We start from the raw sequence: 27,324 nt of genomic DNA, 5'->3' as shown, positions 1-27,324 counted from the left end.
AACTAATAGGATCACAGGATTACATTTGGCATTATTTAACAAGTGATACATAGAACAAGTTAGCAAAAACAAAAGCCTTTTCAGCAGACTTGGAAGCAAAAACAGTACTGTGTAATACAATTTAGATCTACTGTTTTGCTGAAGTGAAATCTTGCATTCCTTTTAAAAAAAGGAAACAACTTCCTCCAGAAAAAAGAAGAAAAAAAGCAAAAGCCTGGCATTTTATACATTATTTTCGTATTCCCTTAAAAAAGCACAGCGTGACCCTCAAAAGAACATCACCAGCAATTTTAGCCAGCTTTAAAGAACAACCCTACTGCTGCGGAAAAAACAGACAATGCAATAAAATGTAATTCGGCTTATAGCAAAGTTTAGAGTTATAGATATCAAACACTTAAGTGTTTATAATGTAAATCTGAAGAGAGATTGGGTGTGGGAAAGGAGGGAGAATAAATTTATGAAACCATAGTTGTAAATATTCAGAACAATCTATTAACTGGACAAGAAACAAAGATGCCTCTGGTGGAACAGGTAAATATTGAGGCAGATTTATTGAATTTACTTCTCAAATGGAAGCATTGTACAGACAAGTTGTACAAGGGGCTCTGACTAGTTTTTCTCAGCACAGAACAGATATGCAGCAAAATAAATGCTTTTAGAACTTCAATCGCTGGAACTTTATGTGAACGCCAATGTTCTATAGTAATGCTAAGTATATCTTGAGGACAGTCTAACTTGTGTTATTAGTGAATTAAATACACACATTGAACACATTCCTATCCTAGTACTTCGAGAGTAGAAACTGAATATTCTCTGACCACATACAACGACACTAACATTTGCTGAAAGATAGCTATGAATTTGCCTATCATAATACGGATTCATTAATGAACTAAGAGACCTCAATCAAAATTATATATTCGATACCAACGATGCAAAACAGCAAAATGACACCAACGCCAAGCGCCGAATTGGAGAAAACAAGTTAAACACAGCTAATTGTAAAGATCCCATTCATCCAATGTTCCTGGGAACACCTGCAGACACTAGCAATCCTCCTGTCCTTTCTCCTTCCAAGAATACTGCTGAAATAAACCCTAGCTATTTATAAATATACGCTGAAATGTCTATAAAAGTTGCTGAACAAGAAGCGTGGCCCAGCCACGAAACACCAGCCCCGCATTCCAAAAGGCAGGCCGCCCCGGCACCGGATGCAACACGGTTTGGGGACCTGGCAGCACCTGAGTCGGAGGGTGTGGACCTGACATAGCAAGGTCGGTTCCACGCGGGCAGCGCCCCCAGCCCTCAGCCCGCCCAGCCCCGGCCGGCCGAGGTTCTCCGCACCACGACTCCCGGCTCCTCCACTCAGCACCCCCCGAGCTCCCGCACTAGCACTTCGCCACCTCAATCTCTCCACCGGGGGCCAGAGGGTCAGGCGCCCCTCGCCCTCCCCACAACCCCGAGCGCGAGGCCAGCCAGCGCGAGGAAGCACCGCGTTCGCCTCTCCGAGTCCATACACACCTATATTCCAATGCCCCACCCCAGAGCATGCAGCTCTTTCTCCACGCCTCTCGAGATTCGTGCCCCCCAACACGTCCGTCACACCCGGCCATCTTCCCAAGGCCGAGCCCCGCAGCCTTACCCCGACCCCCGAAAGCAAACCGCTAGAAATAAGACCTCCGCCTCCAGACGACTGAGTGACTCTGATCCGCAGCAGCCCGTTCGCGACACTTTCGCGTTGCCGTAAAGGGATACAGGGTCGGAACGAGCGGCGGCGCGGGCGCGCTCCTCGGGGCGGTAAGCGCGCCCCAGGCCTGGCCTGGCTGCTCGGGAGCGCGCCGTAGGGTCCCGCCCCGTCTCGATCCCGGTGGCCGGCTTCGGACGCGGTGGGCAGCCCTGGCGGGGTCAGCCGAGCAAGGTAGGCCGAAAATGGCAAGAGGGCGGGCCCCAGCCCCCTGTAGGGGTGTGGGTTGGAGAATGGGTTCGGGCGGGTCTGGGAAGTGGAAGCCTTCCGGAGCACCCCCACCCCGTGGCCCGCGCCTCCCGGGACTACCCTGTGTGGAGCGCCGGAGAGGGACCGCTGGTGGCTGGAGCGCAGGCGGGCTCCTGGGGACCTGGGGGACGGGGGCGGGTGCGGGCTGGGCTCACGGCTCCGTGCGTTCACCTTTGCCTCCTCATCCTTGGTCTCTCGCGGTTCTTCTCCCCTCCTACCCCCGCGGGGGCCGAGTCAGGCTCCGCCTCCCGCATCTTTTCCTGGCCGCAGGCAAAGCCCCGCAGAGATCTGCGTCCCAGGGCTTTGCGCCTCTGGAGGAAGGCAGCCGTGTAAATAATGCCTTGGTTTCGTTTTAAGCGGCCATGGAGAACATTCGCCCTAGTCCCACAAAAACTGTGGTTGGGTACCATTCCAATTTTCACTCCTGGACTCAGATTCCCTGGTAGGGGAGTTGGGGGCAGGTTTGAAGTTGAGATCTGTGGTGACCTTGTGTTTACCCGAAGCTTGTCTACCACGCGCAGTTCTGTCGCGGAGCGGACCTGAAGGATGTGTGGGCCCAATACAGAAAGGTAAATGGCTGTGGTCATTTGTATCCTCATACTGTTCGTGCTTTACATTAGCATACATTTGAAAACCGGTAAACATACCCGGGAAATAATTTTAAATTCTCCCAAATTTAAATTTACACCCAAATGCATGTCTGTAATTCTTGTGGCATTATCAGATTCTCCCCCCATTTCTCCACTTGTGACAGTTGATTCAACTTATAAAAAAAAAAAAGTTACCTAATCTTCTAGACTCTAGGATTTAACAATTACTAGAATTTCACATTTGTCAGAAGGCCAGGTTAGAGATTAGAAAAATAACCATTTTCTGTTATGCTTTGCTTTGGGCCTGGTGATTCTGTGGACTTTTAAAAAAAAAAGGGCTTAAGGCTTTCTCTCTTCACTTGGGATATCCAGAATTTACTTTCTTATTGTTTTTTAGCAGTCACCACTTAGAGGAGACAGTATAAAGAATTAATCTTATTACCGGTGGCATTCAAATATTTGTGAAATTTAAGGATTTTAACTGCAGTTTTGATTCATGGATCTTCAAAGAAAGCAGAGAAGGTAGGTGGGAGATGCAAGACTATTTCCTTAAGCATTCTTACTACTAGATGGAGGTGATTCTTGCATATTTTCAAAGGTTTCTTAAATTATTAACCATTAAAATTTTAACTTTGTTTGCTTGGCAATTAGCCAGCCACACTTCTAGCTTTCCACTGTGAAAATACATGGGCAAAAGTAGTCTTCCTCACCAAGTCGGGGCATTTAAATGTTTCAGTTGTTATTAGACTGGTAAATCATTTCAAGCCCTGCTTGTCTTCTAAACTGCTAGTTTAAACAACGAGAACCCTCAAAGCCTGAGGAGATACACATGCAAAATGATTCACACGTGCAAAGAATTAAGTGTTGTTCCCTATCCTTATGGCTAGTTACAGTTGTACAGAATTGATAAATCAGCTGTCGTTGTTATATTGTATGCTTTCTCTGTTCTACATCTAAAGAACAACCCTTTGAGATAGCTACTTTACAAATCAGAATACTGTGACTAAGAGAAGCTTAGTAACTTTACTAAAATCTTTCAGCTGGGACTTGATAAAGCTAGGATTTGCACTTGGGTAAAGCTGATCTCACAACTGTGTTCTTCCCATTGCATCACACAGACTAGTTAATGTTTTATTTTGCTTAATAATAAGCTATCCTTCTTTCCTCATTTTTGTCTTTCCTTCCATAGGAGGACATTCAATGTTTTTCCTTTTCTTTTATCTGTTTTTAATGCCAGCAAAAGGTGTCTAATGTGAGAAAGGATAGGAAGACTGATATCCTAGATCTAAAATATTACTTAATTTCAGATGGTACAACATCATTATAAAACAGGCTAGTACACTTAACCCGATGCACACCAGGTATGGTATGGAAGTGTTGAATCACTGTATTATACACCTGAAACTAATATTACTCTGTACGTTCACCAAACTAAATTTAAAATAAAAAACTAAACTCAAGTATTGACTCTTGAAAGAAAAATAACTTATTAATAATTCTATAACATAGTGTCCTACCCATGAACAAATATTGGTGCATTGACTTGAAATTGTACATGTTTAAAAGAAGGTGGTTTGAAACATTTTCTTATTTTCTTTTTGTGTAGATTTCAGGATTTACAAAGGTGCAGGTTTGTGCAGATTTGAAGACCAAAATCTTATGCACTTGTAAAACAGGTAATTTCATCTTTAACAGTCTAAAAGGAACAGCCATTTATTGATCATCTATGACAGTATTTTACATCTGTTAACTCATTTAGTTCTTGCGTAAACCTCTGTGAAGTGGGTATTAATTTAGACCATTTAACAGTACTAAAAGCTACCACTTATTATGTATCAGTAATGTGTTCTTTACTTGTGCTATGTCAGTGCAATCCCTGTAATAGCTACTAAGCATCGTCCAATAGAACTTTCCCATGATAGTGGAAATGTTCTCTGTGTTCACCATCCTTTATGGTAGCCACTAGACACATGGGGCTTTTGAGCACTTGACATGTGGCTAGTATGACTGGAAGACTGAATTTTTAAGTTTTATTTTAGTCAATTGAAATTTTAATTTAAATAGCCGCATGTGGCTAGAGGATACTGTTTTGGAACCTAGGGTTACTCTGAGGTCTTAGAATCTGGATAACCTGGAAAAATGGCAATACTGTTACTGAAATAGAAAAATCATGAATCTTTTTGGGGTTTAAGAGGATTTGGTTTTGGCTGTGTGTTCATTCAGAACATTTAGTGATTGCTATGGGCAAGGCCCTCTGCTATGCACAGTGGAGTCTCTCATCAAGGATTTTATCCACTTAAGACCCTTTCCTTATTTGTCATACGGTAGAAGACAATAGCTGTTAAGAGATGTGCAACTCGAGTGTTCTCAGAAGGAGTACTTATTTCCGGATGCAAAGAGATTAGGGAAGGTTGTGTGTGGAAGATTGTATTTGAGCTCGATTTTGAAGAGTAGGAAGGATGTGGGCATAAAAAATGATTAAAGGAAGAGGAGGTTATACTTCTAGCAATAAGATGGACACAGTGTTTTGGAAATTCCTTTTGCCAAAGCACCTAAATGCTGGATAAATTATATTAAAATAATAATTTTAATTATAAATTATAATAAATAATATTATATTTTAAATGCATTGCATGCCTGTAGAACAGAAAGGGAAATCCCCAGGGCTAAAAGGTCTAAGAGAGAACAGAAACCAGAGTAGTAAACTAGCAGTGTGTCTTTTGGTTTGGCTGATAGCAGAAATAAAGCACAATTAGGGACAGGTGATAGGCTCCTCTTGGTCCCCACCCAAGGTAGAGAGAGAATTCATAGCCCTTTGACCTCTCAGGTATCCAACTCCAAGAGGCATCATTCACGTGGTAATTTGTGTAAATGTATTTCAGGGGATGACTTTGTTCATAAAAGTTAAAATGTAAATATTTCTACTTGAAACTGTACAACCCGTGGCCTTGGGGAACCACCTTCCCCCAAATTCAACCAGGAGCCTCCAAAAAATTCCTCAGTGAAAGGGGGGCTAGGAAAAATATCTCCTTCCTGGCAAAGGGGGATCACAAAGAAACTTGTTCATTTTCACCCAGGTCCAGGTGGGTGAGTAAAACTACCTCTTGAGAACTTGAAACTATAGGATCTGCCATCACTCAGATTCAAGGTTCAAATTTACATATCTACGTGGTCTAAAAAACCTGGAAGTCAGGAAATTAAAGTTGGCCCAGGTTGGTAATGTGCCAGACTGCCTGGCAAAAAGTAGATATAGACTCTCCCTGGAATGATTCACCCTTAACCTAAGCCTTTTAGAATACTCCCAATTAAAATCATCCAAATACAAGTTCATGGTGAAAAACTATAAAACAGGTGCAAGGGTTGGTGGAACCGACAAATGTGAAACTAGACTCCTCTAAGGATGTTATGTTAGAATTATCTGAAATGAAATTATTTTCAAAGAGAAGAAAGAAGAATTAAAGATTTTAGAAGTAATTCAAAATTTATAGAACTTGAGAATCATTGTCCCAGAAACTTATGCTGGGGAAAGCACTATAGAAATGTGGCAAGGGGGGCGCCTGGGTGGCACAGCGGTTAAGCGTCTGCCTTCGGCTCAGGGTGTGATCCCGGCGTTATGGGATTGAGCCCCACATCAGGCTCTTCCGCTATGAGCCTGCTTCTTCCCTCTCCCACTTCCCCTGCTTGTGTTCCCTCTCTCACTGGCTGTCTCTATCTCTGTCAAATAAATAAATAAAATCTTTTTAAAAAAAAAAAGAAATGTGGCAAGGAATTGTCATGTTTAACTAAATTGATGAAGAAAATTTATAGAATGTTAAAGACTAAAAAGGGGAAAAAAAAGAACAAAGGAGATTATGATAATTCAAGCAGGAAATTATTCAAATCAAGTCTATAATGGTGACTTTAGGGATAAAGGAAAAGAAACTTATTTAGCAAGATTTAAATGTACATATTTAGCATCGAGTCAGATGATCAGAGTAAATGACAAGTACAAGTAAAAAATGGCTGAGATTTCATTATTAGGAAGAAACTGAGCACAGCCTAGGGTTATGCAATTAAGAGTTGTTCTTACAGAGTTCATGGGAAATACTCAATTTCTGTCCATCAAACTATGAGAAGATACTCCTCCAAACATGACATTATTTTCACATGCATAGGAGTAATTTCTTATAATTTGAAAGTATTTCTGTATTTATTTTTAAAAATTAAATGCATTCAGATACATTAATGTCAAGTAATCATAAGTGAATTTGGAAACAATATCCTCAGTCTGGAATTTTAGAGAGAAAGTGATGATGTATGATACGTGTGTATTTAGGTGCTCTTTTTCTTTTCCCCCTCACATAGGAGCTGGAAATATAATGGTGAACGAAACGGTTCCTGCTCTGTCAGAACCTAAGGTTTAGTGAGGAAGATAAAACCAAGCAAACAAGCAACAGTTAAGTGAGATGAACACCCTGGTCAGGGAAGTAAAGGGTGCTCGGAAACAAAGTAGGGACACTCAGCTGAAGCTGGAAGAGTTGGTACTTGAAAATATATAGGCGTTAACAGGTGGTAGTGAGGCTGGAGGGTGATAGCATGGTAGTCTGTTACCCAGACAGAACAGTGTACATGAAGGTCTGCGAGTGTACAAGAGAGCATGACACATTTGAACATCTGAAAGAAGTTTGTTGTAGCCGTATAGCATAGTGATTGGTGTTGGAACAGAGCTGCCTGAATTTGAATTCTGTCTCTACTGAGTCCCAGCCTGTGACCTTGGACAGTGCTCTTAACCTCTGTAATTGTGTTGTGAGAAGTAAATGAGATCATGTATTTAAGGTGATAAGTAATGTGCTGACACAGTAGACACTGTTTGCTTTTGTAACGATGATGAAAATGATGAGAGCTAGAGCAAGGAATTGGGAACAAAGAAGTAGCCAGACATGAATTACCTAAAGGTAAGTAGAGATCCGACAATGCAAAGACCCTATAGACCGAGTTAGGGAGGAAAGACAATTTATAAGGGCACAGGGAGGCCCTGAAAGATTCTCTGTAGGAGAATAGGTGGTCAGATGGGTATTTCAGAATTAGAAGGATTACTCTGGTTTTAGGGTGGAGCCTAAATTGGTCATGGTCCACGCTACAGAAGGACCATTTGGGAGATTATAATAATAATCTGGCCAAGAAATGATGGTATTTTAGATAGAGTAGTGGCAGTGAAGATGGAGAGAAAGGGTAGATTTGAAGGAAATTCAGGAGTTTGAATAAACAGTGCTTACTACTTGATTATGTGTGGAAAGCTGAGGGAGAAAGAACGTTTCTGGATATGGCAAGTGGGTGAAGCGTGGTTCCATTTACAAGAAATTGAAAGCAAGCAGGTGTTAGTAGATGGTGTGGGGGATGATTTCAGAAGTGGAACAGCTCATGGTAATAAGGACAAGATAGTAGGAGTGGATGGCTAAAGTAGAAGAGATGAAATACTTGTGAATAATCTTCTCTAATTTATTTTTTCTACCTCAGAAAACCTGTTTGAGATGTGGTGGTTTCAGCAAGGTCTCAGTTTCCTCCCTTCTGCCCTAGTAATTTGGACAGCTGCTGCTTTCATATTTTCATACATTACGGCCATAACACTTCATCATGTTGACCCTGCTCTGCCTTATATCAGGTCAGTGCAATGTATTTTTTTTTATGAGAGACTATGTATGTATCATTCACATTTTAACAATGAAGCCAACATTCCATGTTAACATTTTAAAATACAGATTTTATGTTTGACATTACAACAACAAAAGGAACATTAAAAAGGAAGTTGTATTGGTTCTTTCTATGTGATAGAGAAAGGTGGAGACAGACGGGTATGATTCACTTAGTGAATTAGTTAGTGAATTAGGACACTTTAAGTGCCTTGTCTTCCAAATAAATATTTGAGGTTGTCTCAGAAGATGGAAGTGGATAATGCTAAGTGAAATAAGTCAAGCAGAGAAAGACAATTATCATATGATTTCTCTCATCTATGGAACATAAACTAGGATGATTGGTAGGGGAAGAAAGGGATAAAGAAAGGGGGGGTAATCAGAAGGGGGAATGAAACATGAGAGACTATGGACTATGAGAAACAAACTGAAGACTTCAGAGGGGAGGGGGTGGGGGGAATGGGATAGACTGGTGATGGGTAGTAAGGAGGGCACGTATTGCATGGTGCACTGGGTGTTATACGCAACTAATGAAGCATCGAACTTTGCATCGGAATCCGGGGATGTACTGTATGGTGACTAACATAATATAATAATAATAATAATAAAAAAAGAAGATGGAAGTGGAATTATTCTCCCCTTAAAATTCAAAAATACTGCAAACAACAGTAATAGTATTAAAAGATAACAGTAATGATAACTATTTATCAATCTACATACTGTGTACAAGGTCATGGTCTAAGCATTCTTCAGATGATAGATCACTGGATCTCTACAACTACTCTTTGAAGTAAGAATTATTACCCCCATTTAAGAGAGAAGGAAATAAGTTATTTGTTCAGGGCCACAGAACTCAGTAAGGGATGGAACCAAAATGCAGTTTTGGGCAATTTGACTCTAGAGACCCTGCTTTTAGTCTTTATGACATATTGTCTAGATCTCTCTGACACATTAAGTATCAAAATTTATCGTAATATTTTTGAAATTTTAAAACTAATAATGATATAAGTATGGGTACTCAGTTGCTTGTGCTATGTTCGTAAGTCTTTTTCCAGTTATAAAGGCAGTATATACTTAGCCTAACAAATTTTAAATGATACTAGACTGATTATAAAAGTAAAAAATGAAAGTCCGTTTCAACCTCTCTCCAGCTCCTGCCCATCCAGAGGTAATTAATAGTTTGGTTGATTTCCTTCCATAGTTTGTTTTGTCGTTATAGTTGTTTCATTTATTTATTTGTTTACATCCTGAAAAATAACCTCTCCAACATAGAAAATAGTGAATTTTTAAAGGATGACAAACCAGAAGGCTAAATTTATCTTTTTAAAGTATCAAGAAGAAATCAGAGTGTTACTATCTACATTTGTTCCCAGAATGCTATGGTGTGAAGCAAAGGATAGCAACAAATTGGGCACATTTTGGGAAGATGTACAAAAACCAAAGATATTTTAGAATTTAAGGTTCCAATTCTAGGAATAATTTGATGAATAATCACCACTGATCACCACGCTGCTAGGGGAACATGTAGCTTAAAGAGCCAGTTCATTCTTTAGTAACTTTAGAGAACGTACATCTGTAATTCCTGAGTGCCTTTCAGCATTTTTATTTCCCCTTTGAGAACTTGTCTGCTTTCATTTTAAAGAGCTTTTAATCATTTAAGAGGCCTTTGGGTTCTTTTTCAGAGTTTCAGTTCTCTGATGGTACTGCATGTGATTTTCTGATAGTACCCTAGACACTTCCTTTTCCATCCCTGTTCTGCCCTTTTATTTTTCTGCTACTGACCTTACTATTATTACCCTGGGATCTTTCTTCAGCATTCTAATACATTTAAACTCAGTACTACTTAATTTTACTTCTCAGGCTCATTTCCTTCATCTGAAGAATGATTAAGTTAGACTAGATGCTCTGCAAAGTTCCTTTCAGTTCATAGACCCCATCTAAAACGTTTTAATTATTAAGTCCCAAAGACATAACCAAATGTAAATTTCATTCCAAAGATAGTTCCACTGCAGGTATGTTTCAGGTGTTTTCTTAGTTGGTTCAAGTAGTGGATGCCCAGGTAGAATGCACAAGATGAGTACTGGGGCATGAGAACAAACTTTAGAATTTCTATGTATATTTTTTAATCTCGATATTTGAACTTATATGATAAATACATATATTTTGAAGTTACATGATCAGACTTTTTTTTTTTTTTGATGGCATGTGATCAAAATAGTTTGGCGACCACTGGGTTGGAGTGCTGTGCTGATGAGGTGATGGACTTGGCTGTTTTCATTTGTAGGCCAGTTTGTATTGGTCTGTTCCAGAGCCAAGGCAGGAGCACACTTAGCTGGCCATCTTGGAAATGCATGCTCTTGTTTCCTTATAGGGTATTTTGAAACTATAGCATCTCTTGAAATGCAATATTAAAATTTTACAAGAATTTTACAAGAATATATATATATATATACACATATATATATATACTAGAAAATTTGAAAGGTAGAAGAAACATAACAAAACCATAGCCTCCATTCCCTGAAGATGATCAGAGTAACAAAATCTTTTGTTTCTAAAGTTGCATCTTTCAGGTGTAAGGAGCAGTCCTTAGAATTTATATGTGTTACTTTACTTTTTGTAAACCTAACCCAAATGTTCACCAAACCTTATTGATTCCTTACCAGACGTGACTTCCCATCTCTTTTTTGTTCCTGTTACATTGTGTTAGCTGAGATCCTTCTTATCTCTTTCCTCTAGTACTTCAGTTCGTGGCCAAAGACTGTCTTTTTCATTTTTACTGTAGTTTGAGGGAAAGGAAAGGAACTAACATTTAATGGGTGTCTCCCCTGTGTCTGCTGCTGTGCTAGATCTTCACATGTATTGTCAGTTTCATTTCCTCATGTTGAGCTGATGAGGCTGGGAGGGAATTATTAGCACCATTTTGCAGATAAGGAACAGTCATAGATAAAAGAGCATACCCAAGGTTCCACAGTAAATGGAAGGCATGCTGTTGATCTGGGTTTATGTTTTCCCTGCTGTCCTGAAACACAAGCATGTAAGCCAACGCATTGCAATACATTGTGATCAGTGATTTTAACACAGGTCTGGACAGAATGCTCTGCGAGTCCTCATTCTGCTAGAGGAGTTGGCCAAGGCTTTGGAGGGCAGGGAAAAACTGGTCTCACGTGCAAGCTCCAAGAGGGGAGCTTTGTCTCTTTTACTAACCACTCTACTCCTGTCCCTAAAATACTGTTGGGCACATAGTAAGTGCTTGATAAATGTTTTTTAAATTAACATGAAATGATTAGGTATTAACTGAATTATAAACAGGGTCAATAACAGATGACGAAAGCAGAGCTGTGAAAGGACCTGTAGTGTTTAGGGAACATTCAGGTGGGACAGAGGAACACACCTGCCCAATTGATGGAAGTCAGTAACACGGCCCTAACACACCCAGGATAGGTTTGTTGGGTTTTTTTTGGGGTTTTTTGGGGGGTTTTTTTGGTAAGATTTTTATTTATTTATTTGAGAGAGAGAAAGCAAATGAGCGGGGAGGAGGGGCAGAGGGAGAGGGAGACGCAGACTCCCCACTGAGCAAGGAGCCCTATGCAGGACTCGATCCCAGGACCTTGGGATCATGACCTGAGCCAAAGGCAGCCACTTAACTGACTGAGCCACCAGGCGCCCAGGTTATTTTTTTTTTTTAAGTCAATTTCTCTTGATTTCTGTTATCTGAAAGAGAAATAATCTCAAGTGATAGCAGAAAAAAGTGAACTAGGGTTCTTGGGTGGCTCAGTAGGTTAAGCATCTGCCTTCGGCTCAGGTCAATCCCAGGGTACTGGGATGGTGCCCTACATCAGGCTCTTTGCTCAGCGGGGAGTCAGCTTCTCCCTCTTACTCTGTGTTCTCCCTTTCTCTCTCAAATAAAATCTTAAAAAGAAAAAAAAGTGAGCTAGATAAATGCTGTGAGCTCGAACTGTCGTTTTCTCATAAAATTATATGAGTTTGAACTTACGAATGTATAAAAAGATATAGGATTTGAAGTAGCCCGTTCTTATTCCTTAGAAAAAAATACACATGTATATTTAGTGTGAGAAATCCACATACCTTCTTTTTTTTCTTTCAGTGACACTGGTACCGTAGCTCCAGAAAAATGCTTGTTTGGGGCAATGTTAAATATTGCCGCAGTTTTGTGTAAGTAATGGTAATTGTTTTAAAAATCAAAATTAATAGTGAAATTGCCCTTTCCTTCTTTAAACACTTGTTTGCTTGTTTTAGTTTCTGGTTATACCTGAGGGAATGTTATCACTAAATTATTGATCCCAGATATGTTCCTCTTACAAGCAGTTTCTAAAAATGCTAAATTATAGAAATAAATCCTTAAAAAATATCTGTGAGGCTATTTGACTACTCATCCAAATAGAAATTGTAAAGTATAACCAAATATTTCTTGAGACCTTAAGTGGATTTCTTAAGTGACCAGTAGAGGACAAAAAACTATAAACACACTGACCACAACTAACACCAACTAAATTCATTTAGGATAAATAATTTAGAAGTTTAAGAGTAACAGTGGAACCATGTTTTAATTTTTGAATCGATGTTCTAACGCCAAAGGAATGGAATTCTACTGTATTTTACATTCCTGTTCATTATTTATTTTTTGAATCAAACTTTTATTAATGGTTAACTAAAATATTTTTCCATCAGTTGTGATTGTTTTAAATATTTGCAGTCTTCCATATGATATTTATTACCTGCTTGGATCAAAAATGGAAGTCAAGGAAATGAATGATTCAGTGCGTAAAAGTTCATCTTATGACTGAGGTTTTCAAAAACATGTCTCTGTTTCATTTATATAGAAGCATATAGAAGCTTATCCCTGTTTCATTTCTTCATTTCTTTGGCAGTATTTTTGCAATGGAAAACTTGATTTGATTTGACCCTTTCTTGACTAACAAGGATGGTAAAGTGGGTGTTTTTATTTGTTTTCTGTGTAATCGATTACTATATCTGATTGAACCAAGTTATAATAATTTGAAATAAAATGAAATGGAAGTGAGGCAAATTACCCTTTGGTGTTTTTTTGTTTTGGGTTTGTTTTTTTTTTGCCAATACCCATTTTATCCATATTTTAGCATTAATTACTTTAAACTTTAATGCTAATCATATAGAATATTTTGTTTTAATAACACTTACCATTAGAGATTTTCAGAAAACATTAAACTTATCTCTTAAATTTTATCCAAAATATTTGTGAATGTGAGGCCCACGGGAGGCCAGTGCATTTCAGTCGCGCAGAGATATTACTAGTTCCATAATGCAGCCTTAAAGGTTCTTTAAAATCAACAGCTGGGTTTTTTTTTTTTTTTCCTCCCTTCTCTCAAATTAACTTTGAAAGGAAGATTTATGTTAGGTGACCTTTGTTAACTCTTTGTTGGCAACTTTATTCCCTGGTTACTTATTACTTTGTTGTCTTTTGGGTTATCTCTTCGCAGGCATCGCTACCATTTATGTTCGTTACAAGCAAGTTCATGCCCTGAATCCTGAAGAGAGTCATATCATCAGATTAAACAAGGCTGGCCTTGTACTTGGATTACTGAGTTGTTTTGGACTTTCTGTTGTGGCAAACTTTCAGGTTTGTGTTTTAGCCCAGCATAGGTATTTTCCCGAGATACATAAATTAATACATGTTAAAAAGGAAACATGAAACGTTCAGTTACACACTGTTATTGTTTCTTTGCCTTAACAAAGTAGAATCCCCTGCCTTTAAATTATTTGACCTTCTTAGGGATCACTACATACATAATTAAAAAAATTCATTCTTACTAAGCTACTGAGCACCTATAAATTATTCTGACCTTTTAAGAATTCACAAGACTCTATTAGACTCTTTATTACTACTTAGTTGGAGATTACTCCAAGACCAGAGAGAATTGATATAAATTATAAGTGACACAATTATAGATTTAAACTTAAAAAAAATATATAGCTAGGGGCACCTGGCTGGCTCATTTGGTAGAGCATGTGACTCTTGATCTTGGGGTTGTGAGTTCGAGCCCCATGTTGGGTGTAGAGATGACTTAAAGATCTTTGAAAAAAAATATGCTGAACAAGTTATACTCATTTACCTATTTTATATTCTTGTTTAGATGTTCCCATTGATCACCTCTATTTCTAGGTGCTCAGCCCCTCATATGAGGAAGTAAAGGGAAGATATGGAGCTTTTCCAGCTTTTTCTCAGGGAATTCTTAAAGTAGCAAATTAAACTTCACAAATATTTGCAAACTCTTCACATTCCTTTCTATTGACATTCTTTCAGATGAGTCTTTGGTGATACCAGCTGTATCCTAGGCATATGGGTGTTTTTTGATTAATCTCTCTGCAGTCTTCAAAGTTTCAGTTTAGACATCTGATGACATATTTAGACATCTAGTAACTATGTATACACACTCCTACAGATACACATATAGAGGCATATTCATACATCCACTCCAGGTATTTTTGGCTGGTAGATGGCTTTCCTCCTATGATGATTTAAGGTGCAGACACTATCCATGTTTGAGCTATCCCATTCCCTAAGTCCTTCTTGTCTTCTGCATCAGCCTGCTGAAACAGTCATAGAGAACATGCGGGAATCACACCTGCTTAACAACCTTGACCTGGCAGTGACTGACATCATTCCACTAACATTTATTTGCTAGACACAGAGGGGCTGGGAAATGAAGTCTTGCTGAGCATCAGTACCTGGGGCAACTCCGTACTATGGAAGGACAGAGAATTTTTGGTGGATGCCTAGCTGCCTTTGCCACAAATAGGATCCTGCCTTCACAAATCAGTTTCTAAAGCTCAGTGTTAAAAATATGTTTTGAGGAATTTTTAGTATATGGATAGTGATTCGTTGTTCCAGTTGTCCCTTTATCAATTTGACAGTATCTCTCATCCCTGTATGGTAAAAGTGAATCCCAAAGTGACCTCCACACTTAAGATGCTGCCTCTGTTAGTAACTGATTGTTGTTTACACAATGCAGTAAATTCCAATGGCAGTTGCTGATCGCAGTGCACGCTTCCTTGCTACCTTTTTCTCATTTACCTACAAAAACGGTTTATATACTTTTTTACTGTGTTCCTTTTAGCTTTCATTCTAATTAACCTTCACCACAGGGGTCCCTGGACCTTTTGATTTTGAATCAAATTCCTTTTTTCTCTCTTGATCACATCTTTTTTCATGCATCTTTGGACCTGTTGAATTTCCTATACGTCCTTCGCTGATGGCTTCATTGCTGGGCCTATTCATAAGCAGACTCTGTAATAGTACCCTGATATCCCTCCTTCTTTTCTCATATAAACTTTTACTGCTTATTTTAAGTGGTGAGTGCATTGCCCCCACCTCTTCCCACTTCTGTCTTGCAGAAACAAACTCAAGTTATAGAGTTTGACTTGGAAGAGACTCCAGCACTGTTTTAAAGTAGGGACTTGTTGGTTTTACCCCTTAAACATTTCTTGAAAACACCTGCTTCTCTCCATTCCCGTCTCTGCTTGCGCTCCCTACCATCTCCTCAACCAGTTCAGATTTCATGATCTCTCATAGCCTGGCCTACTACCATAGCCTCCTAAATACTTCCTCTGCCTTCACTCTTACATCCCTTTCATTTAATATGCAGCCAGTGTAATCTTTTGGAATTATGTGTACATCTCGCTCTGTTTCCCTGTACCCCTGCTTAAAGCTGTACGGCTCCAAAGTTCCATGAAAAGAGATGTAATCGAGAGAAAAAGGAATTTGATGAGCTGCCAAGCTGCTTAATTAATTCAAAGGTCTTACATGATCTGGCTGCATGATGTACTTCTCCAGCCTCGTTCTACATCATTCCCCTTCTTAATATCCTCTGTTGTACATAACACTGCACGCACTGTGCTTCTTAAATAAGACAATTTTATTTTACCCCGTTTCACATGTTTCTTTTGTTGGACATTTCACACCCCAAACCTAAATAGATCTAGGTGTCTTCAAGATCTCCATGCAAACTACTTACTCAGGGAGGTCTCCTCTGTGAATAGACTTGATCCTATATAGTTTGAGTTTTCTTTGTGTTTTTTGTGCTCTCTAAGCCTCTGGAAACAAATTCTTCACAGCACTTACTATGGTCTAATTTTATATCTATGGTTTTTAAAATTTTTTAGCTGATCTATTTCTCCATTAATGAAAGCACAATGGTTTTGTTCACCATTGTCTATTCAGCACCTAAGATAGTACTTCAAACGAAGATGTTCTCATTGTTTAGTGACTTACTAAATAGGCCAAAGGGACTAAGCAGGATGGATAAAAATTCTCTTGCTATTACTGTGGTTGTCTATGCTTAAAGAGACCTAATGGGATTTGAAAAACTCTGACTTAAAAAATACAAATTTATGTCTTTGAAAACAACTATGTATAATAATATTCACAAAATAAACACATGCTAAGCGTCCTTAGTGCCTACGTAGAGGAATTTTTCCCTTCTTAAGACATTTATCTTCGAGAAACTTGGATGGGATAAGTAAGCAGAAATCTATATTAATTTCGTAGGCCTGCCATAATAAAATACCATAAATTGAGTGGCTTATAATAACGGAAATTTATTCTCTCAAAGTTCAGGAGGCTAGAAGTCTGAAACTAAGATGTTAATAGGGATAGTTCCCTTTTGGGGACACATGCCTCTTTTCTGGTTTCCGATGGTTACCAGTAATCCTTGGTATTGCATGGCTTATGGCAACATAACTCTGTAACTTATGCCTCTGTTGTCACATGCCATTCTTTCTTCCTATAAAATTTATCCTCATGGAAACTTTGGAGAGAGGATAAGGATAAGTAAGGAGATTAGTTCCTAAGTTTCATTAATTGCTTTTAGGTAAAGATTACAGACCATTCAATATATAATTTATAAGTTCTTTTTTTTTTTTTTGCAGTGACATTTATTTAGAAGCTGTTGGTTGGAACAGTTTTTTAAATTTATTTTATTTATTTATTTTTATAATCATATTTTTTTATTATATTATGTTAGTCACCATACAGTACATCCCTGGTTTTTGATGTAAAGTTCGATGATTCATTAGTTGCGTATAACACCCAGTGCACCATGCAATACGTGCCCTCCTTACTACCCATCACCAGCCTATCCCATTCCCCCACCCCTCTCCCCTCTGAAGCCCTCAGTTTGTTTCTCAGAGTCCATAGTCTCTCATGCTTCATTCCCCCTTCTGATTACCCCCCTTTCATTATCCCTTTCTTCTCCTACCAATCTTCCTAATTCTTCTGTTCCATAAATGAGAGAAACCATATGATAATTGTCTTTCTCTGCTTGACTTATTTCACTTAGCATTATCTCCTCCAGTGCCGTCCATGTTGCAGCAAATGTTGAGAACTCGTTCTTTCGCTACTGACCACACATATCTCTGTAATTTTTCTTGTCTTTGTCAAAGGATAAGTTTTTGTCTTTGTTTTCTGAAAGGTTATCGTTTTAAAGAGGACAAAATAACTTTTGCAGGTGTGTCAAAGATTGTAACTTATTAATTAATGAGGAAAATAGTAGGTATTACACATAAGCTCAAAAGAGAAATTAAGGTACCACATGTTTGTGGTCAGATAAGGAAGCTAAAATAAATTTATCAGGTAAAACTCATCATTATGCACAAAGTGATAATATTCAAAAAGACAATTTGCATTTATATAGATATGGATTATTTGCATTATATCAGTTTTCTATAAGCTAACTTCTGTCCCTGCACATAACTTCTTTTTTTTTTTTAAAGATTTTATTTATTTATTCAGCAGAGACAGAGACAGCCAGCGAGACAGGGAACACAAGCAGGGGGAGTGGGAGAGGAAGAAGCAGGCTCCCAGCGGAGGAGCCTGATGTGGGGCTCGATCCCAGAACGCCGGGATCACGCCCTGAGCCGAAGGCAGATGCTTAACCGCTGTGCCACCCAGGTGCCCCTCTGCACATAACTTCTATCATTATAGAAGTTTTCTGTGAAAAATAGCCTGATCAGAGCCANTGCACATAACTTCTATCATTACAGAAGTTTTCTGTGAAAAATAGCCTGATCAGAGCCAAGTAAAACTCACATTCATGTAGAACCAGTCCCAGAGGCTCTAACATTTCACTGGAAGATACTCTCTGGCCTATTTTCAAGATCTTTTGCTGTTTCCCTGGTCTCTAAAATGACAAAATTGAATCTACAAGCAGAAGTACTGCCAGTTAAAACCAGTTTTAAATGCCTTTATTTTTAATTATAAAAATACAGTAATTGCTCTTCATTCTTTATTTTTACTTTTTAATTCATAGGATTTTGTTGTTGGGACTGTGTACTGATCACAGGTGGGCATCAATCAAGCTATATCTATATTTAGCTTCATCAGTATATATGAGAATATTTTTAAGGGGAAAAATTCACCCATATTTCCTGCTCGTAGCCCTAAAATAGTTAATTTCGATTTTGCCTCTATTTTTCTAGCCTTTATTCATATGTATAGATAAATTCCCATAAGAAGATGATACTACTTTGTATTATGTTTTATGGGTGCTGAAATTTTTTTTCTTTGTTACCCAAAGTGGTAATAGCAATGCATTTTTTTTTCTCTTCCCAGTACTCATCACTTATTGCCAGTTATAATACCACAAACCAAACCAAGAGGAAGAGCCCTTCCTCTCCAAAAGAAAACCAATGGCTTTGGCAGAAACATTGTTATCTTTTACTTCTTATAGCTTCAGCTAAAAAATTGGGCTCTGTGTTTGTGAGTTAGCACAGTCTATTGTGAAAGAAGGGACCCAGACCCTAACTTCTCCCCTCTTGTTACTTCATCGTACACCCTCTGCCAGGTGCTATATGGTACCTTCTCAACCAAGTGAAATGCAGACTGCATCAGCTTCGAAAACTAGAGCGGTTCAACCAAAAACGTTTTAGAATTTTTGGAGAGCTGTTGTCACTTTTAAGCAGAGGGTACATGTAGTCAGAAGTAAAATGTAAATGAATACCTGTAAGAGTGAGGTAAAGGAGAAAAAAATTGGAATTTATGGTAATCTCTTGTATAATTTTCAAAACCAATCAACGAGGGGCGCCTGGGTGGCTCAGTCATTGAGCGTCTGTCTTTGGCTCAGGGCGTGATCCCAGAGTCCTGGGATCGAGCCCCACATCAGGCTCTTCCGCTACGAGCCTGCTTCCTCTCCCACTCCCCCTGCTTGTGTTCCCTCTCTCACTGGCTGTTTCTCTCTCTGTCAAATAAATAAAAAAATCTTAAAAAAAAAAAACAAAAAACCAATCAAAGAGAGCCAAGAGGGAATGCTTTAAATTTTTGAGCCTTTAAATTGCACTTAGATTTAAATTAGATTTAAGTTGGAATTCCATCCCTCCAGCTTCCCTACCATCCTGATTCTCCTTTGCCAGGCACTACTCTTTTCTGTAACCCTTATTACCATCTGACATATGATGGACTTCACTTATATCTAAAGTTTATTACTTATTGTTTGTGCTGCTTCACTTGAATGTCAACTCTGAGGGCCAGATTTTTGTCTGTTTTGTTCACTAGTATATCTGAGTACTTAGAACACTGCTTGACACGGAAAAGGTACCCAGATAAACAAACATATTATTCAATGAGTAAATGAATAGTAACGCTCGTATTTTCAGGAGTGATATAGGAACAGTTTGGTTTATTGTAATTCCTGGCTTTTGCGGAGTACTCAGAGGGAATTGCTTCAGGAAGTAATCTCTAGAACTCAGTGCTTTTCCATTCAGTGACTGTTCTTTTGAGATCACTCGCTTGTGCTTTTAAATACTGTGTTGGCAACATGTTTTGAGTTTCTCTTATTTACTTACTTACTTCTTTCTACCTCTCAGAAAACAGCCTTTTTTGTTGTACACGTATGTGGAGCTGTGCTTACCTTTGGTGTGGGCTCATTATACATGTTCGTTCAGACCATCCTCTCCTACCAAATGCAGCCCAAAATTCATGGCAAACAAGTCTTCTGGATCAGACTACTGGTAGTTATCTGGTGTGGAGTGAGTGCATTCAGCAGTATCCTTTGCTGTAAAATGTAACTATACTTGGAAGGGAATGGAGTAACAGAATTTAGTGAACGCTGTTGGCATCTTGTGAGCAGGCATTCTGTGGGCGAGATTCTTGGGTTAATAACCCTAAATGAAAGGACTTGAAACATGAAATTCGAATTTTACATGGGACCTCAGTAATTGAGCTGGGAGCAAAGATAAGATTCAGCCTGATCATACTCACCTCAGAGATATGAAGGATGAGTTAATGCTCTCCCGAGAACAATTACATAGCAGAATCTTAGGCTAGTACTGCTGATTTACTGAGCAAAGAGGGAGTGCAACCATTTCTTAGTAATCCTCTGGGTACATTTCAATTTTCACTACTGCTGTATAATATCTAGTCTTTAAGAAAATGGGTGTGGACCTTGGAAACAAATGTATGAGTAATCCTTGTGGACCTTTAAAGTGATTTTTATTTTGAATCTAATTTAAACTTACAGGTTTTCTCTGAGATTCTCCTTGACTTTTTTTATAGTGCTGACTTGCTCATCACTTTTGTACAGTGGGAATTTTGGCACAGATATCGTACAGAAACTCCATTGGAACCCTGAGGACAGAGTAAGAACTTGGAAACTATAAAACTTACTTTTATATTAAAGTTGACTGTTTTGGTTGATTTTGATGTATTTTTAATGTCATCACTGAAAATGATACTTTTTCAGTAGAATAATCATTTTGTTAAATTAGGATTATTTTCTACTTACGATCAAGTTTATGTAGCACCACCTGTATTATTCTCTCATATTTCAACAGTGAACATTTTCAAGACACAAGGACAATTGTGATGGCAAAGAGTTTTCTCAGAAATTGACTCCCCTAAATATGGATATAATGTACAACAAACCCAATTGAGATCTTTTATTATTGGAATACTCTTTTTCTGAATTACCATCTACAAGTTTATTATTACGGACTCTGCATCTGGGTTCCAATATAGTGGATATCTGAGTGGAGATAACGTCTTTGACCCTGAGGAATAAAAGAGGAGGAACATCCACTAAATAGATGATAAAATAAGTTCATCTGTTTTCACAAACATCTCAGTGGCATTTCATTTTGAATTATTTTTTAAAGAATTAGCCCTGGATAGGTCATGTTTGTGAGAATGAAGGAATGAAATGATTTACTAGTTTCCCTCAATTATAATCCATATATAATTTAATGCTGTAAAAATAACACTAAGTTTATCATGAGCATTTTTTACTGGAGCATTTTTAGTGGCATTTAAGGAATCTTATGGCTGTGGGAAAGGCAGTAACTTCCCAGTTATAGAGTAGAGGTTCTCCTGTTCTTAGTTCTTCAAATAGAAATTTTATTTGCTCTTGATGAAGTTACAATAGCTAGATCATTTAAGAGGACTTTCCTAATGTCTTTCTTTAATTTTACAGATAAGTTCAATAAATTAAGGATTGTTTTGTTTTGTTTTTTTCTAGAAAGTTCATATATGGAATTATTTATAATAGAATTAAGTTTTTAAACAAGCCTTATTTCAGACAGTTTTATATTTACAGAAAAATTGTGAAAATAGTGCAGAGGGTTCTATATTATCAATATATTCTGTACCTACACCTTTTGTTAGCATCTTTAATTAGTATGGCATATTTGTTACTATTAATAAACTCATATGGATACATTTTTAACAAAAGGCCGTAGCGTATTAATATGTCTTTAGTGTTTACCTGGTGTCCTTTGAATTTCAGAAGGCAAATTGGTTTGCAGGTTTTATGGGTCTTCTGTTTGAGAGAAATTCCAGATCATTCAGATGAAATGTCACAGAATTATTCTTTTTTTCCGTTGTCATTCAAGGGTTACGTGCTTCACATGATCACAACTGCAGCAGAATGGTCTATGTCTTTCTCCTTCTTTGGTTTTTTCCTGACTTACATCCGTGATTTTCAGGTAAGAAAACACAACATTAGATTCATGCAAACTTCCCTCAGGTGGAATAAAAGAAGTTGCTATAGTCAAGTCTCCAACCTTTTTGGGAATTAACTTCAGAAGCAGCGATACCAGAAGAGGAGCTTCTCAGGTAAACCATTTCTGTGTTCGGGAAAGTAGTGTGTTGTTAGTAAGGGGCTCAACCTTGAAAATAGGATTATAAAGCAAGTAAATTTGCAGAAAACTTTTCACAGAATTTTCATCAACTCTGCCTATGTTTACATAGGCCATCCTCAACATTTTCACGATTCCTTTTAGAAACCAAAGAAAAATGAAGAACTTCTGAGTAGAAAAGCTTGGTTTTCCTAACTCTGTTGGTACTACAGATGATACCTTTGGCAGTACAACATCTGTCTCAATCTTGTTACTCATTAGAATTGATTTACGTCTCCAATCCCAAAAATATTCTCCAGAACATATTGAAGATGTGACATGGAAGACATTGAAGATGTCTTTAAGGAACAAACATCTATATATAATTTTCTTTTCTGTTACAGAAAATTTCTTTACGAGTGGAAGCCAATTTACATGGATTAACCCTCTATGACACTGCTCCTTGCCCTGTTAACAATGAACGAACACGGCTACTTTCCAGAGATTTATGATGAAGGGATAAAAATGTATCTGTGATGATTATGATTCTCAGGGATTGGGGGAAGTGTTCATGAAAGTTCCTTATTCTGCTCTGAAATTTTTAACCAGTTAATCAAGGCTGACAGTGATATTGATGAATACTGATAATCAAGAGATATGAATAAAGCCATTTGATAAGTTATTTTAAAGGATATCTTCAAGAAGACCATGTAAAAACATTTATGCCTATACTTTTTTTTAACCCCAGAAAATAAAACCAAAGGACTACAACACTGTAGATTTTTTCTACTTTATTTAAGAGAAACAACAAGAAGTGCACCAACCAGTCCTCAAAATCCAGCCTTTCATATTTTCTAAATCATTGTAAGCCATGTTTTGTTTGGAGCACTTTTATAAGAGACATTTTCCAGGACCCCCAGATACTCAGCATTGCTCAGCATCTCCTTTAGAATTGGATTTTGAAGTAATAGTTTCACCATATCAAACATTTCTTACAGTCTTTATAAAATTTTTTTCTTCTGGAATCCACTTATTAAGGGGAGCATACCTGGATTCGTGTAAGTGCTTTGATTGCTTAAGCTTTGCTCAAGTGATTCTGTAGGTATGTACTTGGTTCCTGCCACAAGGCCAAGTACTATGCCAAGTGGTCTGTCACACGTGCTTGCAGTAGTTTCATGAAGCTTAGTCTCTGGAATGAGATTTTAATCACTAATGCATGAGAGAAGTAGCTATAGGCAGATTTACTTCAGTTGTGTTTTACCTAAAACAAGGGTTAGCGTTCATACATGAGGCCGAGAAGCTTGTGCATAACAGCAGATATGATTAATATAGGTAACTGCAAACTGCAATCAAGAGCTTCTTAGATTTTTATTTATAGAAAATTGCAATTATTTATAAAAGTAGTCTTAACTGGGCAGATATTAAGCCTTTTAAATAGGGTGTGATCTTTGTAGAACCCAAATTCTAAAGGACAAGATCAATACCAAAAAAACCAGGTACAAAATAATTGTGATACTTGTATCCTTCAAAGCAGTTTTCTCTCTCTCTGTCATGCAAATGATCGGATAGCTTCTGCTTGGATCCCTATCTATGCAGGTAAAGGATGGTTTACAGATCCCAGATAAAATTCAAATTGAAATTACTCATCCAGAAGGTGCTCAGTGACTGGTTCTCAAAAGAATCTTTGAAGAAGATTAACAAGGTTTATCATTTTAGAAGAAATGGTTCTGTAGCCAAAATAAAAAATGGTGAGAACAAGTTTAAAGTACAAAGGAGGAGCACTTTTAAGGGAAAATGAATATATGGTGGAATCAGAGCTTAATTAGGAATAAGTTGCTAGATACAGGGCTGTGTAAATAATATTTCTGAAGACTTCTGGCCTAATAAGACAAAATGGAATAAAATACTGTTTACGTATATCATGCAGCAGTGAACATTGGAGCTATTTCAGTAAACACTGATTCATTGAAATCTGGCATCACTAGAAAAAAATTTGGATACAAACCATGAAAAATTTCTGTTATGCCTCTGAAAATTATGGTGCAGCCACACCTGAGAAACAGCATTCAGTCCTGACTTCTGTACATCAGGGAAGTTGAAATTCAAGTTATGAAGGACCACAGTGTGGTGAGAGAGGAATTGATAGAATCGAAGTTTATAAATTATATGTGGGGAGGATGGCATAGAGAAGCACTTAGATCTACAGGTCCGTACTAGAATATTAGGCTTAGAAGTATTTACTAACACGTTAAAGAAATTATTTTAAAACAGTGTTACTTTGATTGTATTTTAATCCCATCATTTAACCTTTACTCTTAGGCATAACAGAGGCTGAAAATACTAAGTTCAAAAGGGGATTGTAAATAAAGAGATTTTTGAATGTATGTTTATCTTTCACTTGTCTCTGAAGTAATGGATGGTAACCACCCCCTCCCTCAAAATATGCCTTGCCTCCACTGTCAGTACAATAGCTTGGATAAACAGATAAGGCATTCCTTTTCAATTCAATCAACATTTTTGTATTGAATATTTATCTTTAAAAATAGAAAGTGACAATAGAAAATAGAAGCTGACAAGATTAGCAGGTTCTATAAACTGAGTGTATCTATTTCTTTTCTGTCCTGGATACACAGCAAGACTATATTTCCCAGCTTCCCTTTCAATTAAGTATGAGCATGAGACTTGAATTTTAGCCAGTGAAATGTAAGTGATATGGATGTCCATTATTTTCTTATTAAGATTCTGAAAAATGGGAATGCTCTTACTCAGTTTTTTCTCCTTATACTAAATGGATATTGGTGACAAGATTTTTGGAGATGACAGAATCACATCATGAAATGAACCTGAACTAATCTGCTTCTAATTTTAGATTTTAGAAAATCAAACAAGATCTTTTTTTAATTTAGGAACTCCATTTTTATCCATCCCAGTTACCTAGATTATATTGTATGTTGCCAGAATAGTGCCATATATCGTAAGTGTTCAGTGAATTTGTGAAAGAGAAAGAGAACTTTTCTTATCTCTTCAGTGTCCTGTATAGACTCACTGTGAAATGAAGTTCAGTCAACATTGGCTTATTAGCATCTTTATAAATCCATGATGTATGTCTTGCTTCTTTTCAACCAGCCAGATTGCTAATTTTAGTAAACCACTCATTTACTAGGAAGATAAGAACGTAGAACAGAACTAAAACAAAGAAAAAGTCTTCTGAGGCATTGTGAGTATAAGCAACTATATCCTCCAAAAGGCGTGGTAATTTGAGAGAGAGTTCACCTACTCAGGAAGCCTCAGTAGACTACAAATAGAATACTTCAGGAATTCTAAAATATGGTGTTGGAATGTAGTGCAGAGAGAAATCCCCCCCCCCCCCCCNCCCCCCCCCCGTTTGGAAGCCTGGCAGTTTAGCTGAAAAGCACAAAGATTCCACTAGCATCTCACCAATGCTCAGATCCCAATCCCTACTGAAAGGAAACCCTTTTCATTTAAAATATTTCAAGCAAGTGGTAAAGTTAAACTAAATCAGCAGCAAAACTCATCTCCACCTCAACTACAGATTAGATTAACTCAGCTTCCCACTCTATGAGCCTGACAAAAGAGCAAAGGTATTTTCATACCTACTGTTCTTTTATGGAAAATATCCAGCATATAGCAAGAAATTATAAGACCTGCAAATGAGCAAAAAATTTGATCCAGAGAGCAAACAGTCAATAGAAGCAAACTCAGAGATTGCCCAGATGTTGCAGTTATCAGAGGTAGATTAACTGTGATAAAAATGCTGAAGGAAGTAGTAAAAAGGGTGGAAAACATGCATGAAGAGATGGGGAATTTCATCAGAGACATGTAAATTATGGGAAATAAAAAAAAATTCTAGAATTGAATATGATAGGATTAAACAGAGTAAATGCTTTAATAAACTTGGAAGATGGGACAATTGAAAGTAAAAAAGAAAAAGTGAGGGGCGCCTGGGTGGCACAGCGGTTAAGCGTCTGCCTTCGGCTCAGGGCGTGATCCCGGCGTTACGGGATCGAGCCCCACATCAGGCTCCTCTGCTATGAGCCTGCTTCTTCCTCTCCCACTCCCCCTGCTTGTGTTCCCTCTATCGCTGGCTCTCTCTATCTCTGTCAAATAAATAAAATCTTAAAAAAAAAAAAAAAGAAAAAGTGAAAATAGAAAGTATAGAGTATTTGAGTTTTGTAGGCAAAATCAAATGGCTTTGCATCTCGTAATTGGGTTTCTGAAGGTNAAGTGAAAATAGAAAGTATAGAGTATTTGAGTTTTGTAGGCAAAATCAAATGGCTTTGCATCTCGTAATTGGGTTTCTGAAGGTGAAGATAAAGAGAATGGTACAGAAGAAACGTTTGAAGAGGTGATATTGACTGAGAACTTATCCACAATTGTTGGAAATTAACACAGAAAACCAAAATTCGAAGTGAGATTTCGAAAATGGTAAAAATTGAAAAATACCTAGCAAGATAATATACTGCCTTGAATAATATTTCCCAAAAAGTCATGTCCATCTTGAACTTTAGATGTGACCTTATTTGGAAATAGGGTATTTGCAGATATAATTAGATATGAGATCATAATAAATCCAATGACTTGGTGTCCTTAAAAGAAGACCATAGAGAACAAAGACAGAGATTGGAGTAATGCATCCTCAAGCCAGAGATGGCCAGCAACCAGAAATTGTTAAGGAGGAGGAATAATCCTCTCCTACAGCCTTTAAAAGGAGCCTTGATTTTTTATTTCTGTCTTCCAGAAATGTGAGAGAGTACATCTCTGTGGTTTCAACCCACTCAGTTTATGGTAATTTGTTATGACAGCCTAGGAAACAAAAACCTGATCAAGTGAGAAAGAGAAAACACAAATTACTAATATCAAGAATGAAAAGGAAGATATCACTACATAGTTTGTTGGACATTAAAGGTAATAAGAGTAGTTGTGGATAACTTTATACCAATAAATTCAA

General features: G+C 37.9%; 2 protein-coding genes across 15 annotated transcripts in view; one reads left to right on the top strand and one right to left on the bottom strand.

Moving 5' to 3' along the window:
• Positions 1 to 2,230, bottom strand: part of CEPT1 (choline/ethanolamine phosphotransferase 1) — a 37,021-nt gene extending 34,791 nt beyond the window's left edge. Inside the window, exon 1 of one of the 9 annotated variants that reach the window (XM_019808163.2) lies at positions 2,165 to 2,230. The gene's annotated coding sequence lies outside the window, so the exon portion shown is untranslated. Of the gene's footprint in view, positions 1 to 1,521; positions 1,811 to 2,053; positions 2,073 to 2,164 lie in introns of those variants that run through there. The other 8 variants (XM_019808165.2, XM_034654072.1, XM_019808162.2 and 5 more) reach the window with 8 other exon arrangements.
• On the top strand, positions 1,778 to 24,739 carry DRAM2 (DNA damage regulated autophagy modulator 2). Of its 6 annotated transcripts, none has more exons than XM_034654073.1 (12): positions 1,778 to 1,918; positions 2,515 to 2,562; positions 2,984 to 3,105; positions 4,190 to 4,259; positions 6,928 to 7,018; positions 8,080 to 8,224; positions 12,361 to 12,428; positions 13,733 to 13,872; positions 20,112 to 20,289; positions 20,800 to 20,882; positions 22,131 to 22,223; positions 22,760 to 24,739. In XM_034654073.1, the coding sequence occupies exons 6-12, from the start codon at positions 8,094 to 8,096 to the stop codon at positions 22,865 to 22,867; spliced, it is 801 nt and encodes a 266-aa protein (XP_034509964.1). In that variant the 5' UTR covers positions 1,778 to 1,918; positions 2,515 to 2,562; positions 2,984 to 3,105; positions 4,190 to 4,259; positions 6,928 to 7,018; positions 8,080 to 8,093; the 3' UTR covers positions 22,868 to 24,739. The 6 variants fall into 6 exon arrangements, with proteins under 6 accessions (XP_034509964.1, XP_019663726.1, XP_034509966.1 ...); XM_019808167.2 differs by having other exon boundaries at positions 2,981 to 3,105; XM_019808169.2 differs by having other exon boundaries at positions 1,780 to 1,918; positions 2,497 to 2,562.
• The last annotated feature ends 2,585 nt before the right edge of the window (positions 24,740 to 27,324 follow it).

Source organism: Ailuropoda melanoleuca, chromosome 2 (assembly GCF_002007445.2).
Source record: "Ailuropoda melanoleuca isolate Jingjing chromosome 2, ASM200744v2, whole genome shotgun sequence".
In the NCBI taxonomy this organism is placed as follows: Eukaryota; Metazoa; Chordata; class Mammalia; order Carnivora; family Ursidae; genus Ailuropoda; species Ailuropoda melanoleuca.
The sequence above is the reverse complement of the archived record's forward strand: the minus strand, read 5'-3'. Positions and strand labels throughout refer to the sequence as shown.